The sequence below is a fragment of the Schistocerca americana genome, chromosome X (assembly GCF_021461395.2).
Source record: "Schistocerca americana isolate TAMUIC-IGC-003095 chromosome X, iqSchAmer2.1, whole genome shotgun sequence".
Lineage (NCBI taxonomy): Eukaryota > Metazoa > Arthropoda > Insecta > Orthoptera > Acrididae > Schistocerca > Schistocerca americana.
The window spans coordinates 911,225,464-911,244,496 of NC_060130.1; the positions used below are offsets into that span (position 1 = coordinate 911,225,464).

Here is a 19,033-nt window from a genome sequence, read left to right on the forward strand (position 1 = left end):
GGCTTCTTCCGCCTGGGTAGCTCTACCACTGATAATCTTGTGTCCCTTGAGTCTGCCATCCGAACAGCCTTTTCCAGATGCCAACACCTTGTTGCCGTCTTTTTTTGATTTACGAAACGCGTATGACACCACCTTGCAACATCATATTCTTGGTACATTATACGAGTGGGGTATTCGAGGCTCGCTCCCAATTTTTATCCAGAATTTCCTTTCGCTCTGTACTTTCCATGTCCAAGGTGGTGCCTCCCATAGTCCCCCCTCCCCCCCCCCCCCCCCCCCCCCCCCCCCTCCGTATCCAGGAGAATGGGGTCCCGCAGGGCTCCATATTGAGTGAATCTCTATTTTTAGTAGCCATTAACGCTCTAGCAGCAGCTGTAGGGCCGTCCGTCTTACCCTCTGTTTGCAGACGACTTCCACATTTCGTACTGTTCCTGCTGCTGAGCGGTGCCTACAGGGAGCCATCCACAAGGCACAGTCATGGGCTCTGGCCCACGAATTTCGGTTTTCGGCTGCAAAGTCGTGTGTTATGCACTTCTGTCGGCATCGTGCCATTCGTCCGGAACCGGAACTTTACGTCAGTGACGATCCACAAACTGTAGTGGAGACATGTCGATTTTTAGGACTGGTTTTCGATGCCCGATTGACTTGGCTTCCTCACCTTCATCAGCTTAAGCAGAAGTGCTGGCAGCACCTCAATGCCCTCCGCTGCTTGAGCAACACCAACTGGGGTGCAGATCGCTCTATGCTGCTGCAGCTATACAGAGCCCTTGTTCAATCCTGCCTTGGCTATGGGAGTCTGGATTATGGTTCGGCAGCACCCTCAGCATTGCGTTTACTCGACCCAGTGCACCACTGTGGTGTTCGACTAGTGACGGGAGCTTTTAGGACAAGTCTGGTGACCAGCCTCTGTGTGGAGGCTGGAGTCCCTCCGTTGCAGGTCAGGCGTGCACAACTGCTCACCAGTTGCATTTCATACGTTCGTAGTTCTCCTGCACATCCGAATTACTGTCTCCATTTCCCACACACAGTTCATCTCTCGCATCGATGGCCCAGGTCAAGGCTTACAATTGCAGTTGACGTCCAATCCCTTTTATCTGAACTGGAGTCCTTGCCTTTACCACCTATACTCGGGGTCCAATTGCGTACACCTCCATGGTGTACACCTAGGCCACAGCTTTGCCTGGACCTTTCACATGGCCCAAAGGACTCAGTTCATCCTACGGTTCTCCGCTGTCACTTCATCTTGATTCTTGACATGTGTTGAGGCCACGAAGTGGTTTACACTGATGGGTCAAGGGCTGATGATCACATTGGCTTCGTGTATCTCCATGGAAATTGAACAGCATTCCTTGCCTGATGGCTGCAGTGTTTTCACTGCAGAGCTGGTGGCCATATCTCGTGCTCTTGAACACATCCGTTCATGCCCTGGGAGTCATTTCTTCTGTGTATTGGCTCCTTGAGTAGCCTACAAGCTATCGACCAGTGCTACCCCTGTCATCCTCTGGTAGTGACCATCCCTGAGTCCATCTGTGCCCTGGAACGGTCTGGTCATTCAGTGGTGTTTGTGTGGATCCCAGGACACGTCAGAATCCCAGGAAACGAACTTGCTGACAGGCTGGCCGAACAGGCTACATGGAAACTGCTTATGGAGATGGGCATTTCAATAACTGACATGAGTTCATTTTTATGTCGCCAGGTTTTGGAAGACGGAATGGCTTAATCTCAGTACGCACAACAAACTGCGTACCATTATGGAGATTATGAATGTGTGGCATTCCTCCATGCGGGCCTCTCGCGAATACTCTGTGATTCTCTGCTGGCTCCGCATTGGCCATGCTTAGGCGACTCACTGCAACCTTCTGCGCTGTGAAGACTTGCCTCGGTGTCGATGCAGCACTCAGTTGACAGTGGCCTATATTCTGGTGCACTATCCCACTTTGACAGCCCGGCGACGAAATCTTCGGTTACTGGACTCGTTGCCGCCAATTTTATCTGACTATGCCTCATCGGCTGAGTTAGTTTTACATTTTATTCGTGAGGGTGTGATTTATCGTTTGATCTAAATTTTAGCACATGTCCTTTGTCCCTCTGTGTCCTCCACCCTGGAGGTTTTAATGCATTGTAGAGTGGCTGGCTTCTCGTTTTTATTCTTATGGTCAGCCAGTCAAGGTAAACTGCTCTCTTGTTTTGACCTCTTCTCCAAGTTTCTTGTGTCTCTCTGGTTTTCTTGCCGGATTTTGTCCATTTTAGTGTTTGTTGCCATTCTGCCATTCTTGTGGTTTTCTCCTTTCTCCCAGCTGTGTTTCGTATGTCTCGATTATTTTACTCCCATCCTTGTGGAATTATTTTAATCGGAACGAGGGACCAATGACCTACCAGTTTGGTCCCTCCCCCCCTCCCCCCTCTCTTTTAAACAACCAATCAATCAATCGTCTGACACAGCAACATGCATCAATTGGAAACCGAATAGTTGGAAGTGGTAAAAACCAAACTGTGAGCAATTAAACCAACCACACAGGTATGGCGGACTTTGTGCCAACCTCTCAAATGGAAGGATATGCTGCTCACCAAACTGTGAATAGGACACAGCCCATTAACAAATAGTTTCATCCTCCAGCGGGAATATCCACCACACCGTGAAGTTTGTAGTTTAACACTTTCGATCCAGTATGTTTTAACTACTACGTTATTTATACTGACATAGGGGCAACCCTTAGTTTGATGGGAGATCTGCCCACCATCCTTGCCGAAGCCAACACCAGTGTGGCATGGGTTTTCAAATTCTGTTAAATTTTGGGTCTCATACGTAAATTCCAGGGGAGGGGAGTTTAGTATGCTTTGAGTGGGTAGCTCGTCCAGGCAGTTTAGCATTTTTGTTGATGTATTTTCTGTGTCATAGTTCAGTGCATCATGACAGCGGCTTTTACAATTAATAAGTCAATTTTAATGCATTATAAGCAACTTTGCCAGCCATCGACCACTCAGTCCTCACCCCAACCTCCCTGATGAGACTGGCATGCTGACGTCTTATAAGGGTGTTGATGACCATGCTGTTAAGTATCCCATATACAGTGCTGGGTTGTTCCACCTGTTTATGTGGAGTACCTTATATTTATTTATGTTTAGATCAACTGCCAATCCCTGTACCGAACTTCAATCCCGTGCCAATCTTGCATTTTTCTACAATTGTCTAATGTTGTGACTTCTCTAAGTACAATAGCATCATATGCATACAGCCTCATTAAGTCTCTGATGTTATCCACTTGGTCATTCATGTATATTGTGAAAATTAATAGTCCTATAACACTCCATTTGGATACACTAAATTACCGTCTGAAGATTTTTCTGCATTGAGGATAGCTTACTGTGTTCTGTTTGGTAGGACCTCTTCAGTCCCATCACAAAGCTGGAATGATGTTCTGTATGCTTGTAAACTGTACTGGGCAGCTTCTGGAAGTCAAGGAACACAATATCAACCCTTATGCACTCCCTTTTGGGTCTCATTGACAAACAGAGTGAGCTGGGTTTTACATGACATTTGTTTGCAGAATCTATGTTTGTTCCTAAGCTGCTTCATTTGGCTTACTGTGGCCCAGCCTGTTTACATGCACAGTATGAATGGAACCTTAGAGTTAATTTAATAAATAAGTCTCCTTTCTTCGTGTAACTTTTTATTATGATAATAAGAACTGCTGTGGTATGTCATCGACTGTGCCAGATTGGTTAAGCAAGTGGTTGCCTTCTTCCCTCTAATTTAATGTGTTAGTAAATGTCTGTATTGTTTGGAATTTGTTTCAGGGTACTATTTGACTGGAACAGAAACGTATGATATTAAATGGACAATGGCTCAGTGTGTCCTAACATTAAGATTGATTGGCTTGGTCTTCGATATTTATGATGGGGCCAAGCCTGATGTAAGTAATGCTTAAATTAGAATTATCTTTCTATTATCGAAAGTGTTATATTGTAGTAGGGCAATGGATGTCATAACAGAGAAAAATTTTCTTAAAAAATTAATAATCAGCCATATTGACTGCGTTTAGAAATTTTAACTTTCTCTACCTTATTCCAGTTCTTGAAGTGAAACTGTCCGATTGAGACCGGTGTTCTTTTGCTGTGAGACACTTATATGTGTCTTAAGAAGATATAACTTACAAACAGATCATAGAAAACATACTGTCATTTGCCAATAAATTTGTGTGTTAAAAACTAATATCAAGGAAGTCCATATTAGTGTTACAACCAGGAACAACAATAGTTGAAAATCTTTCCAGAAATAATTAAGAATTGATAATGCACCAGCATATATATTTTTGAATCGCAAGTCTCGTGAAGGTAAAAGTAAAATAATGATTGATGGATAAACTGATAAATCACTTGGAAGGTGTAATGAAGAGCTCAACATTTCTCCTCTGAAAGATATCATATTAAAATAAGATGTTGATGAGTCATCATACTTCAGGATGCACTATTTCCGTCCTTACTGTGTCCATGGTTATGATCACGTGATCATGTCCATAGTGGCCCATGAGCCACTTGCCACTTTGTCTCCATGGGTAATATGGTGAGCACCATAGGGATCTTCACCAGAAATCTCCAGGTTCAGGCTTGACAAATCCAGTCATTGCTGAGTTGCTGGCTGGTCACTGCTACCAATTTTCTGTTAACCATTTAAGCACAAGTTGTATAATGGACCTATGAGAGCATACAATAATGAAAAGGCCCATTATATGACAGACCAGTGAAAGTATGTTCTCACTACAGTACAAAACAAAATTTTTAAGCAGTTCGATATTATATTTGATACAGTTCCCCACAGTCGTTTAATGAACAAAGTAAGAGCATATGAACTATCAGACCAATTGTGTGATTGGATTGAAGAGTTCCTAGATAACAGAACGTAGCATGTCATTCTCAATGGAGAGAAGTCTCCTGAAGTAAGAGTGATTTCAGGTGTGCCACAGGGGAGTGTTGGAGGACCTCCGCTATTGGGTGGGGAAATGTAGGGTCCCCCTGAATAGGTCAGGCATGCACTATACACTGGAAGCGGCTACAAGGGTAGCAGAGTACGTGTGGAGTGCACATGGGGGTTTTTTAGGTTAGAGAATTCCCTCCCTAGGCCCGACAAGACGCCTCCTGAGACGCGGCAATGTAAGAGTAGGCAAAATGCAACAGGGAATAACAATATTAATGTGCTAATAGTAAACTGCAGGAGCGTCTATAGAAAGGTCCCAGAACTGCTCTCATTAATAAACGGTCACAACACCCATATAGTAATAGGGACTTGGCTGAAACCAGACGTAAACAGTAATGAAATCCTAAACTCAGATTGGAATGTATACCGCAGAGACAGGCTGGACAGTGAAGGGGGAGGCGTGCTTATAGCGATAAGAAGTGCAATAGTATCGAAGGAAATTGACGGAGATCCGAAATGTGAAATGATTTGGGTGAAGGTCACGGTTAAAGCAGGCTCAGACATGGCAATTGGATGTCTCTATAGGCCCCCTGGCTCAGCAACTGTTGTGGCTGAGCACCTGAAGGATAATTTGGAAAATATTTCGAGTAGATTTCCCCACCATGTTATAGTTCTGGGTGGAGATTTTAATTTGCTGGATATAGACTGGGAGACTCAAACGTTCACAACGGGTGGCAGGGACAAAGAATTCAGTGAAATTTTTTTAAGTGCTTTATCTGAAAACTACCTTGAGCAGTTAAACAGAGAACCTACTCGTGGCGATAACATATTAGACCTTCTGGTGACAAACAGACCCGAACTATTTGAAACAGTTAACGCAGAACAGGGAATCAGCGATCATAAAGCGGTTACTGCATCGATGATTTCAGCCGTGATTAGAAATATTAAAGAAGGTAGGAAGATTTTTCTGTTTAGCAAAAGTGACAAAAAGCAGATTACAGAGTACCTGACGGCTCAACACAAAAGTTTTGTCTCAAGTACAGATAGTGTTGAGGATCAGTGGACAAAGTTCAAAACCATCGTACAATGTGCGTTAAATGAGTATGTGCCAAGCAAGATCGTAAGAGATGGAAAAGAGCCATCGTGGTACAACAACCGAGTTACAACACTGCTGCGGAAGCAAAGGGAACTTCACAGCTAACATAAACATAGCCAAAGCCTTGCAAACAGACAAAAATTACACGAAGCAAAATGTAGTGTGAGGAGGGCTATGCGAGAGGCGTTCAATGAATTCGAAAGTAAAGTTCTATGTACTGACTTGGCAGAAAATCCTAAGAAATTTTGGTCCTATATCAAAGCGGTAGGTGGATCAAAACAAAATGTCCAGACACTCTGTGACCAAAATGGTACTGAAACAGAGGATGACAGACTAAAGGCCGAAATACTATATCTTTTTCCAAAGCTGTTTCACAGAGGAAGACTGCACTGTAGTTCCTTCTCTAGATTGTTGCACAGATGACAAAATGGTAGATATCGAAATAGATGACAGAGGGATAGAGAAACAATTAAAATCGCTCAAAAGAGGAAAGGCCGCTGGACCTGATGGGATACCAGTTCGATTTTACACCGAGTACACGAAGGAACTTGGCCCCCTTCTTGCAGCGGTGTACTGTAGGTCTCTAGAAGAGTGTAGCGTTCCAAAGGATTGGAAAAGGGCACAGGTCATCCCCGTTTTCAAGAAGGGACATCGAACAGATGTGCAGAACTATAGGCCTATATCTCTAATGTCGATCAGTTGTAGAATTTTGGAACATGTATTATGTTCGAGTATAGTGACTTTCCTGGAGACTAGAAATCTACTCTGTTGGAATCAGCATGGGTTTCGAAAAAGACGGTCGTGTGAAACCCAGCTTGCTCTATTCGTCCACGAGACTCAGAGGGCCATAGACATTTCTCAGGTAGATGCCGTGTTTCTTGACTTCCGCAAGGCGTTCAATACAGTTCCCCACAGTCGTTTAATGAACAAAGTAAGAACATATGGACTATCAGACCAATTGTGTGATTAGATTGAAGAGTTCCTAGATAACAGAACGCAGCATGTCATTCTCAATGGAGAGAAGTCTTCTGAAGTAAGAGTGATTTCAGGTGTGCCGCAGGGGAGTGTCGTAGGACTGTTGCTATTCACAATATACATAAATGACCTTGTGGATGACATCAGAAGTTCACTGAGGCTTTTTGCAGATGATGCTGTGGTGTATCGAGAGGTTGTAACAATGGAAAATTGTACTGAAATGCAGGAGGATCTGCAGCGAATTGACGCATGGTGCAGGGAGTGGCAATTGAATCTCAATGTAGACAAGTGTAATGTGCTGCGAATACATAGAAAGAAAGATCCTTTATCATTTAGGTACAATATAGCAGATCAGCAACTGGAAGCAGTTAATTCCATAAATTATCTGGGAGTAGGCATTAGGAGTGATTTAAAATGGAATGATCATATAAAGTTGATCGTCGGTAAAGCAGATGCCAGATTGAGATTCATTGGAAGAATCCTAAGGAAATGCAGTCCGAAAACAAAGGAAGATGATAGATAAACTTCAGTGGAAGACTCTACAAGAGAGACACTCAGTAGCTCGGTACGGGCTTTTGTTGAAGTTTTGAGAACATACCTTCACCGAGGAGTCAAGCAGTATATCGCTCCCTCCTACGTGTATCTCACGAAGAGACCATGGGCATAAAATTAGAGAGGTTAGAACCCACACAGAGGCATACCGACAATCTTTCTTTCAACGAACAATACGAGACTGGAATAAAAGGGAGAACTGATAGAGGCACTCAAGGTACCTCCGCCACACACCGTCAGGTGGCTTGCAGAGTATGGATGTAGATGTAGAATGTAAAATTATAAGGTGTAATCTAGCCAATCAAAGTTTCAATTTCTTCTTTTATTTCTTCATTTGCTGACAGTATGTTTGTAATACATTAAAACACCATTATTGAAATGATCAGTTCCAGTCATATTACTGTTTATTTTTCTTCTATGTCTAGACTGTAGATTGATAATGTGATGAAATAATAAAATTATAGTAACAGTAAGAATAATATGTATGAAATAAAACTGAACACCAATAATCATGCATAAAAAATAGTAACTCACCCATCACACAATATGGGGTGCATTTTTTTATTGTTGAGCATCGCTCGATTCTCTTGTTCAGAATGTAGATGTAGTTACGTGAACTCACCTTCATTACACAAAATTAATTATACATGTTGTATGAAAAATAATAATATGCAGTAATTTATAAGTTAAAACATAACAACCAACAAAATATGTGCTTCTAATGTAGCCCACACCAGTCAAAATTCCAGATCCAAAAGAAGTATGGGAAAAATGTACTTTATCTCATCACACATAGTCTTGTGTCATGCGTCCGTTCGCTGACACATCATTTCTCTGTACAGTGGTGCTCTCTCACACGGACGAGGCCACACCATACAGCAATGCCAGCATTAGAGGGTTGACATAAATGCTATGTGTTCTTCAGCTATGACTGTTTGATGGGACAGTGCAATATGCATTTAAAAGAGTGTGGTTCTTGGCTCAGATACCTGGATTATAAGGAGTGTAGAAACATGAATAAAATTCCAAATTTTAAGGTGAGCTATGCATCCCTGTTATTAGGTTTTACCTTCTTTGTAGAGAATTCTTGTGGTTCTTGGGACTCTCCAGTTGTGCTGCGCTTTCTCAAGAATGTAAGACTCCATATAATCTTGCGCTTTAGCCTGTTGTGGGGATTTATCTGGGTCTTACTAATATTCATAAAAACTCCCCGTGGTTACAGATGGGCTGTTAGGTAGTACTAACACCTTATCTGCTAAAAGTAGTCATGATTTTGATCCCCAAAACACTAGCCAACAAAAGACATTGGTGATTTTACTAACACAGCTCAGATGAAAAATCAAAATATGTTTCTAATTGGTCAGGAAGGAGGAGGGGGGCAGGGGGTGGTAATTTCAGAGAAATCTGTCATGTTCCTATGTTCCTAAGACTCTGCATGTTGTTGCAAATTCAGTCATAAGACTGAGAATTAGAGTCCTCCTTAGATACTTTTCACCAAGCCACATCAATAATAAATTAAAAAAAAAAAAAAACGCCTCAGATACTATCCAGTTAATGCACTACCCACTCAACTGTAGGAAACATGCTGCGACCTACAAAAGTGTCCCCCCAGGGGGCCTCGCCACTTTTTGGCGGGGTTGTGCTTGGCTACCACGGGGCTCCTGCCTTTGCAGCACTTTTTCTCTTCCATGCTGTATGTCTATCCTCTTGCTATTCTTTTTCCTCTCCCTTAGGGAACATGTCTGTGAAGTTATTGGGAATGTTCTGCATTCTGTCACTGATCTGCAAACAGTCTCAACATTCTTTTTGGCTCCCTTTTCCTTTCTTAGTTTCCCTTCTCCTCTCATTCCTCCACTGTGGCGTTTGAGGGTCCTCTTTTTTTCTTCTTCCTCCCTGTGTTCTCCTGAAGGCCGGCCCATGCATCTGACGCGTAATAGGTGACTGGGTAATGCGTAATTCCTAGCCCCGGGTCAACAGGTAGGGTTCGGATGTACCCCCTGGTACAAGCCAGGCCCAGGGAGGGGTGATTGCCTGAGTGGTAACCTTCCCAGATTGCCCATTGGTCCCTCCGTCGGGTGTTCGGGAGGTGTGACTTGAGGTGTGAACACTCACCTAAGGTAGGTGCACCCCCTTGTGAAGGAGGCCCCCAGTTGGAAGGCACGTGCCATCAGAGACACTGGCAATCACGGACGGGGGTTTCCTCATGGTGAGTCAATCATCATATCCATCGACATCGACGAAACGTAAACGTAATGATGCTACTGATTCGAAGATCCTTCCCACTGCCCCACAGTTCCTTGTGGTATCACGTACTGAAGACGGTCAGTCCTTTGCCATGCTCAATCCGTTTATTATTCAGAAATGTGTTGATGCCATTGCTAGCCCTGTGAAATCCTGCTCTCGTTTATAGAATGGCACTGTGCTTTTAGAGACAGCTTCCGATTCTCAAGCACAGCTACTACTTGCTGCCTCGCTTCTCCACGGCTACCTTCACACTAGAACGTCTTCTCGATACCCAGCCACATGCATAACCTGTGGCAGGGATGCATACGAGGGTGAATGTCCACCTCCTTCTTCCCGCTGTATCAACTGCAATGGCGGCCATGCCGCCTCCTCCTGGGCTGTTCGAGAGATTCAGGTAAAGGAAAAATCGCCTTACCCAGTAGTTTGCAGTTCTTGTTACCCCTCGCTCCATGAGGGACATGGCCACGCAGATATGCGGCCTCAAATTTGGCTCTGAGGTTGTGAAGTGTCGAGGTAGCATCGCCGTCCCCCTGTCCCGCTGTGAAACAAATGGTCATACTCTCACCTAAAGGGGTGAAGCTACCCATTACACATCCGGCAGGCAGGAAAGGACAGAAGGAGTACTCCCGAGAAGACTTCCTCCACCCCTCCAGCCAAGTAATGCCCAAGTCTTCCTCTAACCAGAAGGGCTTGAAGAAGTCCGCTAGAGACAAACGGTCTTCTCCTTCACCACCTCGAAGATCCTGCCCAGTTTTTCTGTGTTGGACTCCACAGACAGACCACACAAGTATGCCGATGCTTCTGTGGACCACATGGAGTAGGATCCTCCTGCTTCTGTGCCCTGTACTACGACTCTCCACCGGCTGTCCCTTGGCGGCCACCGAGTTGACACCCCTACATCTCTTACACCTTATGACTGTCCTCCAATGGAACATTCACAGCCTTCAGTCACACAAAGAGGATTTACAACTGCTTCTAGCATCGCAGCATCCCCTTGTACTCTGCCTTCAGGAAACGAAATTGCACCCTCAAGATACTTCCAGATATTTTACAAAAGTAACTGCTACCAGTGTTTGTTCCGCTATCATATAATCATACAATAAAGGATCCTTCTTTCTATGTATTCGTAATACATTACATTTGTCTATGTTAAGGGACAGTTGCCACTCCCTGCACCAAGTGCCTATCCGCTGCAGATCTTCCTGCATTTCGCTACAATTTTCTAATGCTGCAACTTCTCTGTATACTACAGCATCATCCGCGAAAAGCTGCATGGAACTTCCGACACTATCTACTAGGTCATTTATATATATTGTGAAAAGCAATGGTCCCATAACACTCCTCTGTGGCACGCCAGAGGTTACTTTAACGTCCCCTCTGGCGTGCCACAGGGGAGTGTTATGGGACTGGAACAGGAAAGGGAGGTAATGACAGTGGCACGTAAAGTGCCCTCCGCCACACACCGTTGGGTGGCTTGCGGAGTATAAATGTAGATGTAGACCGCTTTGAGCTTTCACATTATTATCAATTCGTTTTTACCTTCCCCCTGAGACCGCCATCCCATCTCGTGGGAGCATTATGCTGCTCATATGTGATGACCTTCATAGTCAGCCCATCTCCCTGACTACCTGTCTTCAAGCTGTTGCCATTCGGCCTTTTCCTTCCCCACCTGACTTTCTCCCTCTGTACCATTTATGTCCCTCTGTCCTTCGATGTCACTAGGGCAAACTTCCTTCAGCTTATTGGGCAGCTACCTCCACAGGTTTTGCTACTCGGTAACTTTAATGCGCATAATAAACCTCTTCTGCCTCAACTCTGGAGCACCCACTTTCCTTTCTGACTCCTCGCACACCTATTCCCATTTGGACCTATCCTTTTCCACTGCCCAGCTTGCCCATCGTCTTGAGTGGCCCGTTCTTACTGATGCCTACTCGAGCGACCATTTCCCGTGTGCTCTCCATCTGCTGACACCTACCCCACCCACATGCATGCCCAAGCGGCAGCTTACTAAGGCTGACTGGCAGCTTTACTCCTCCCTGGCGACCTTCACAGAACAAGATTTCTCTAGCTGTGATGACCAGGCAGACTATCTCACCAGTGTTATCCTTCCTGCTGCAGAATAGTTCCATTCCTCGCACTCCCTCTATGCCATGTCATGTCCCAGTACCTTGTGATGGACTGAGGCATGCCGCGATGCAATTCGCATACGAAAACATGCTCTCCACATTTTTAACTGCCACCTTACGCTGGAAAACTGTATTCATTATAAACAGATGTGTTGAAAGTGTTGTCGAGTTCTTCGGGATAGCAAAAGAGCTAGTTGGATTTCATTCACTAGTCCATTTAACAGTTCCACACCTTCCTCTGTCATGTGGGCCAACCTCAGATGGCTCTCTGGAACCAAGATCCATTCCCCCATTTCTAGCCTGACAGTCACTGACGATGTCGTCGTAGATCCTGTTACTATCTCCAACATCTTGGGCCGCCATTTTGCGAAAGTTTCGAGCTCTTCTCACTATCACCCTGCCTTCATCCATCGGAAACGAGTGGAGGTGGCTCGAGCGATACACTTCTCTTATCCGAATCGTTAGCGCTTCAGTGCCGCCTTCACTGTCGGGAGCTAGCTTGTGCTCTCAGTTCATCCCAGTCCTCCGCGCCAGGGCCTGACGCTATCCACATTCAGATGTTGCAGCACCTCTCTCTTGCGGGCTAGCTCTTTCTGCTTAACACATAAAACCGCATCTGGGCTGAGGTCACATTTCCTGGATGCTGGCGTGAAGCCACCGTCATACCCATACCTAAGCCCGGTAAGGACAGAAACTTTCCTTCTAGCTACCGTCCCATCTCTCTTACCAGCTACATTTGCAAGGTGATGGAACGTATGATTCATGCCCAGCTGGTGTGGTAGCTCGAGTCACGCCATTTACTCATGAATGCACAGTGTGGATTTTGAGTATGGCGTTCTGCAGTTGACCATCTTGTTACTTTGTCCACCCATGTCATAATGGCTTTCTGCGGAAATCCCAGACTGTGGCCATGTTTTTTGATTTGGAGAAGGCTTACAACAGCTGCTGTAGAACGCGTATCCTCCGTCTTCTGTGGGCGCCTGCCCTGTTTTCTTTGGGCATTTTTACAAGATTGAGTTTTCAGGGTGCGTGTGGGTTCTGCCTTATCAGGAAAATGGTGTGCCCCAGGGTTCCCTCCTGAGCGTCAGCCTCTTTGCTATCGCCATTAACCTTATAATGGCCTGTCTCTCGCTGAGCGTCTACAGCTCCCGTTTTGTCGATGACTTTGTCATCTATTGCAGTTCTCCACAGACCTGTTTCACTGAGCGGCATCTTCAGCGCTGTCTTGATCGTCTTCACTCCTGGAGCATTGCCAATGGCTTTCAATTTTCCACTGACAAAACTGTCTATATGAATTTCTGGCAGTGCAAATGGTTTCTCCCACCATCTCTACACCTTGGGCCTGTTGCCCTTCCATTTGTTGACACTACAAAATTCTTGGGGCTCATGCTCAATAGGAAGTTCTTCTGCTCCACCCATGTCTCTTACCGGGCAGCCTGTGGAATGCAGTCCCTTAGTGTCCTACGGCTCCTCAATGGTACTTTTTGGGGTGCTGATTGAACCACCCTCCTCCATTTGTACCAGTCCCTTGTCCATTCGAAACTTGACTATGGGTGCTTTGTTTATGCATCTGCACGCCCATCCCTTTTATGCAGCCTCAACACTGTCCATCATCATGGCATCCGTTTGGCCACGGGTGCCTTTTACACCAGCCCGGTTGAAAGTCTGTATGCTGAACTACCACTGTCCTACTGCTGTGACTTTCTCCTCAGTAGGTATGCATGCCGTTTGTCTGCCATGCGTGGCCACTCCTCCTATGCCTCCTTCTTTGATGATTCCTTAGACCATCAGTATGGGGCTCGTCCCTCTTCTCTGTTACCTCCTGGAGTCTGCTTTTGCCACTTGCTACGGCGGCTTAACTTCACGCTACCTGCAACTTTCCCAGTGGCTGCGAACCCTTCACCACCTTGGCTTCGTGAAGCGGCTCAAGTTAACCTTGGCCTCCATTTGCTTCCCAAGGACACTGCTCCAGCCTCAGTCTATCGCCTTCAGTTTCACAACCTTCGCATGGAACTTAGCGATAGTACCTTTCTATACACTGATGGCTCTCGGACTGACCATGGGGTCGGGTGTGCCTTCGTCATTGGCACTCGTGTCTTTCGATATCGACTTCCGGCGCGCTCCTCAGTATTTACAGCCAAGCTTTTTGCCTTGTATCAGGCCACAGAGTACATCCGGTGAGATAGCCTTCCCAATTGTGTCCTCTGCTCAGACTCACTCAGTGCCCTCCAAATTCTATTTGCGCTGTACGCTGCTCATCACTTAGTGCAGCGGGTCCAAGAAAACTGTCACTTGCTCACTCTTGGTGGAGCCAATGTCATGTTTCTGTGGGTCTCTGGTGATGTCAGTCTGCCAGGAAACGAGGCTGCTGATGCTGCTGGCAAGGCTGCAGTCCTCGTACCTCAGCCCACGAGTACCTCTATTCCCTCCAGTGATCTCTGCACTGCCGTCTGCCGGGAGATGGTGTCTCTTTGGCATTGCCAGTGGTCCTCCCTTCAAGGGAATAAGCTTGGGCTTATAAACCCTCTCCTGGCGCCTTGGACGACCTTCTCTCAGCCCTCCCGCTGGGAGGAGATTATTTTAACTCGGCTGCATATTGGGCACTGCCTTTTTAGCCATCGCCGCTGAAGGAATATGGTGAAGACCATTTAATTCTTAGCTTTGGACCTCCATTTTTGAATGGTGTCCCCCCCCCCCCCCCCCACCCGTGCCTTATGTAGCTGTTTCCTTTTCTGTCCATTGGGACTGACATATAGTCATTTCCCTCATCTCTGTTTTTGCATTCTGTAGTTTTGACTTGGGTGCGTATGACCCCAGTTGTTTTTTGTGCCCTAAAACCAAACAAAACAATACAAAGGTGCAATAAATTGTGAAAAGGAGAATGGATGTTGTCAGGGGTGAAAAAAATTATGAAGAAAGTTGATGGCAAGCTTTAGAAAACATCAGTGTTTGTATTGCCTTCTAACAAACTTGCACTTCTGGGGTACATTAGGTAGGCTTTCTGTCTTAATCTAAAGAAGGTCCTACATTCTAAATCATGTGAAAGATTGAAAGTTCTAACAGCATGATGAAATTTAAGCACCATACAGCATGTGGATAGTGTGAAAGTTGTACTAAAGATAAGTGCAATCGAATGTTAATTATTCTCTCATCCATATTGTATGGAGTATGAATAGTCCAGTGTATGTGGAAAAGTAAAAGAATCAGAAATTTGAAATTACAACATGTGTACGTGTTTTGTTTTGTTCACATTGGCAGAAGAACTTTCAGAAAGACTTGACAAATGATGCAAGCACAAACACCAGCAATTGCCAGTGCACTTCTCGAAATATTCCAATCTAAAAACTTATAAACCCAACCAAACACTAAACAGTGGGCATTGGAAGAGAGGTTACACAGGACAGAATGCCATCCATAAGGCCAAAAGGCAGATTCAGGAAATAATATAAAAGAACATGAATTTATGCTTTTCTGTACTAAACGTCAAGCATACAGTTGAAAATAACTATAGATTTAAGCAAATACAAAGCCACCAGATCACTCCATCACAGTCTTATAATATTTCTGATTCTGAATGTCCTACACAGTCTGTGGGCATTGCAGTCTTTGTCAAAGAACCATCAAGCCACTACACAGATATCTCAGCAGTTGCATATTTCCCCCTGGTTAGTAAGAAAAGGAAAAGGGTGAAGTGCAAGTTATCTCAGTGAATATTGACCACCTACCTGAATACTATATTTACACTGCCAGAGGTTTACTCAAGTGAATGTATATTACAGGTGTCTACACATGGAAAGCATACAGTCTGTACACATTCTCAAGTCAATGTTGTGCTGGGTTTCACCACTTCCATAAACAGAATTACTTTGTTTTGTGTCTACAAAAGATAGTTCAGCTTAGAATGAAATTTAACAAAAATGTGACTTGGGTAATTGTAGTTAGCTTTTCTTCATTCAGGATCAGAATATCGCTGAAATGTGGAGGACTTTCTTATATCTTGGAACTGACACTGACAGTAATTTTTAACAAAACTAAATACACCGTTTTATCATAATCTGTGGCTTTATAATTGACTACAACAAACTGCGTCATCTCCAATGTAAATAGATTACAAAGTGTGCTGCCAAGGAAGTGTGGCTTTGCCTATACTTGAGTGCTAACTTAAATGGTCCAGCACACGGAATCTTGCTGGGATTTAATTCGCCACCCTCACCTGTGTCCAACTATCTTGGAGTGTGTTTAATTTACTCCTTTGTTGTATCATTCTGATATAATAGCTAATAAGAAATTTATCAAATTATAACTCTTTTATCCAGAAGATTTCTCCCTTGCTTCCCATAAGTGGCTGTTATCATTTTTCATTAACATTTCTCTACAAACATAAAAAGTCCTTGACATCTAATCTTAGATTCATCTTCTTGCTGTATTTCATCTTGCTAGCTATTTCTCGTGTGGGACTTGATTTGTTCTAGGCAGGCTACTGCTCCAATATTGCAGGACCGGCTGTGGCCCTTTCCATTGCTTCACTCTATTAAACTATGGGGTAGTGGGTAAAACCTGTCTCACACATGCACCAACAACAACACACACAGAGCAACTTGAAAAACCACATACCATATTTACCTGAGTATAAGATCACCCTTAATTTAAACCCCCCCCCCCCCCCTTTTTTTAAAGAGGCTCATCGAGAAAAATTTATTTGTAACATATTCTGACTAATCAAATTTATAAACTGTTTTATTGACAAAGTATCTGCCAGAAAGTTAACGTCATACTTATTATTCTAAGCCAATGCTATTTATTGATTGTCTACATTTTGATAGTACTAGGAGAAATAAAATAAACAAAAAGAAATGGTTTACATTAATTTTTGGACCATGTTGTTTTGCTTACTAACCCTGTAGTCTGTGGTATCACTATTTTTAATCACAATCACCACCACCACCACCACCACCACCACCATCCTAATAGCACAGATGTGAAATTTATATCTTCTGTGCCACAAAGATTTAGCTGTTTTTTTCTGAATATGTTGCTATATCTGAGGTTGTCGTTATGGTGGGATCTGAGAGCACAGCTGACTTTTTTCCGAATATATACCAGATTTAACTTCTGTACGAATGTGAGAATGTTACAATGTCTCTTCCTTCCAAACATATCGTGTACCTGCCCCTCTCTCATCAACTGTGTGGAACCAACTTACATGCCCTCTTTCATTCCTGTCATACGTCACGGCAAGCATTGACAACTCTGGAGCAGGAAACACATAAGTGCGCCACTGGTACCTATCTAGACTTTTACTGACATCTGCAAAAATGAGTATTTGTCCATTTTAAAATCAGTTCAATTCCGACTACATATGGATTGAGGCAAACTGTTGTGTAAACATGGTCGATGTTGATAAAAAGCCAAAAGTATGTAGCATAGATTCTCATGGTTGCCAACAAAATGAAATTTGCTGCTCTCTCACTGCTTTCCTCCCCGCAATCATCATAGCTCTCAGCCAAACTGATGTCACTGTATCCCTTCCAACTCTTGCATAGTGCTGAGCTTGAGCAGTTGTGAAAACTGCAATATCTTCTAGTGAGCAGATCAATGTAACAGCACAAACTGCTACATAATTAAAAGCTTGCTATTACAATTCAGTCTCATTATCAAACTTTTGCTTGTCACACAATCTAGTGTCGTCTGTTAGTACTATCTCCATGCCGGGTAATGCCACTGTAATTTATTCTTGCGATAATAATTACAGTCAGTTTAATATGATTTATTTCCTTTGTTAATCATTTCATTCTGGATTAATTTTCCTTTTTGTTTCATCTTATGTCACCATCATGTTTTAAAGCTGATTAAAAGCTGGTAACATTTTTACCCAGTATTCTAATACGTGAACAGCGACTCAGTCTTTCATGTGGAATCCACTTAGTAAATCATTACAGTCCCTCATTACCAAATAAAATATTGATCTGGGTTCTGAATCAATTAATGTTTTAGGAGGACAAAATTTCCATGTTTGAATGTTACCTTTACTTGAAAATCAGCATTAATATTTGTATATGCTATCCATACATTTATGAAAATGTTTACTGCAAGCCTGTTCAGATACAATGAAAGTTATTAAGATGATATAATTTAATGATATTTCCTTCTGTTTTTCACAAAATTGTGAAAATTTTAATCTGAGTGGACTGTTGTAGTTGCTAGTTCATAGTTTCTCGTGTATCTCTTGCAAAAATGCCATGTTGGTCAATGTCACGTGATTGATTGAGCAATGTCAGTACTGTATCAAGTGCTTAGATGTATCGGGAAATCTAGAGCTGTTGGAATGTGAGTATCTTTTGCTGAGCCCTGCCCTCCTGAATTCTTCAAAATAAATCTGCACGTGACCTCAATAGCCAAAGCTTCATCTCCAAATGTAAGACAACCCCTATAAATGTAAGACTCTAATATACAATGTGAAAATGTTGACCTCAGCAGCAGTAGTTTAATCTGCGATTATAAGATGACCCTGTATTTTTCAAATGATGAATTTGGGAAAAAAACCTTGTCTTATAATCAGGTAAATATGGTATGTTATTTAGCAGCTAACTAGTGTCCAGAGCACAGCGTTTTATATGGGAATGACCACCACTAAATTTACTGAGTGCGTAATTAGACGTAGAACAACTATTTGTCTTGGGAATGGCCAGTACCCAGTTGCTGAACATCGTTTGCAGCGTGACACAAGAAACCTAATTGCCTGCTACGCTGCACAGATCGTTTGGATCCTCTGACCTGATGCTACTAGCCCTGAACTCTAGAGATGGGAACTTTGTTTCCAACACATGCTCCTGGACGTAACCTCCATTAATACACCCCCCCCCCCTTTTCATTTACATAAATGTTGCTTTTACTTTTTTTATCTTTGTTCTACCCTCATTGTTGTGTTTCTTCCCCTTGATGTTATTCTTTTTCTGCCTCATAATTCCATCCTCTTCCTCATAATCAGTCTTTACTTCTCACTCTGCCCTCATCATCCCTAGAACAAAGCTATACTATCTTTAACTTTCTACTCTGTCTGATGGCTCCCCCTTCATCTTTTTCTGCCCTCATCTCCACTCCAAGTGGATCTCTCCCATCCTAATG

At 43.6% G+C, this 19,033-nt stretch overlaps 1 protein-coding gene across 1 annotated transcript in view; it reads left to right on the plus strand.

Annotated features, from left to right (window-relative positions):
- The window catches only part of LOC124555052 (lysophospholipid acyltransferase 5), a 179,151-nt gene that overhangs the window by 17,290 nt on the left and 142,828 nt on the right, over nucleotides 1–19,033 (plus strand). The window contains exon 4 of the mRNA XM_047128825.1: nucleotides 3,799–3,914. Within this exon, the coding sequence (XP_046984781.1) occupies nucleotides 3,799–3,914 (116 nt within the window). The remainder of the gene's footprint in view (nucleotides 1–3,798; nucleotides 3,915–19,033) is intronic.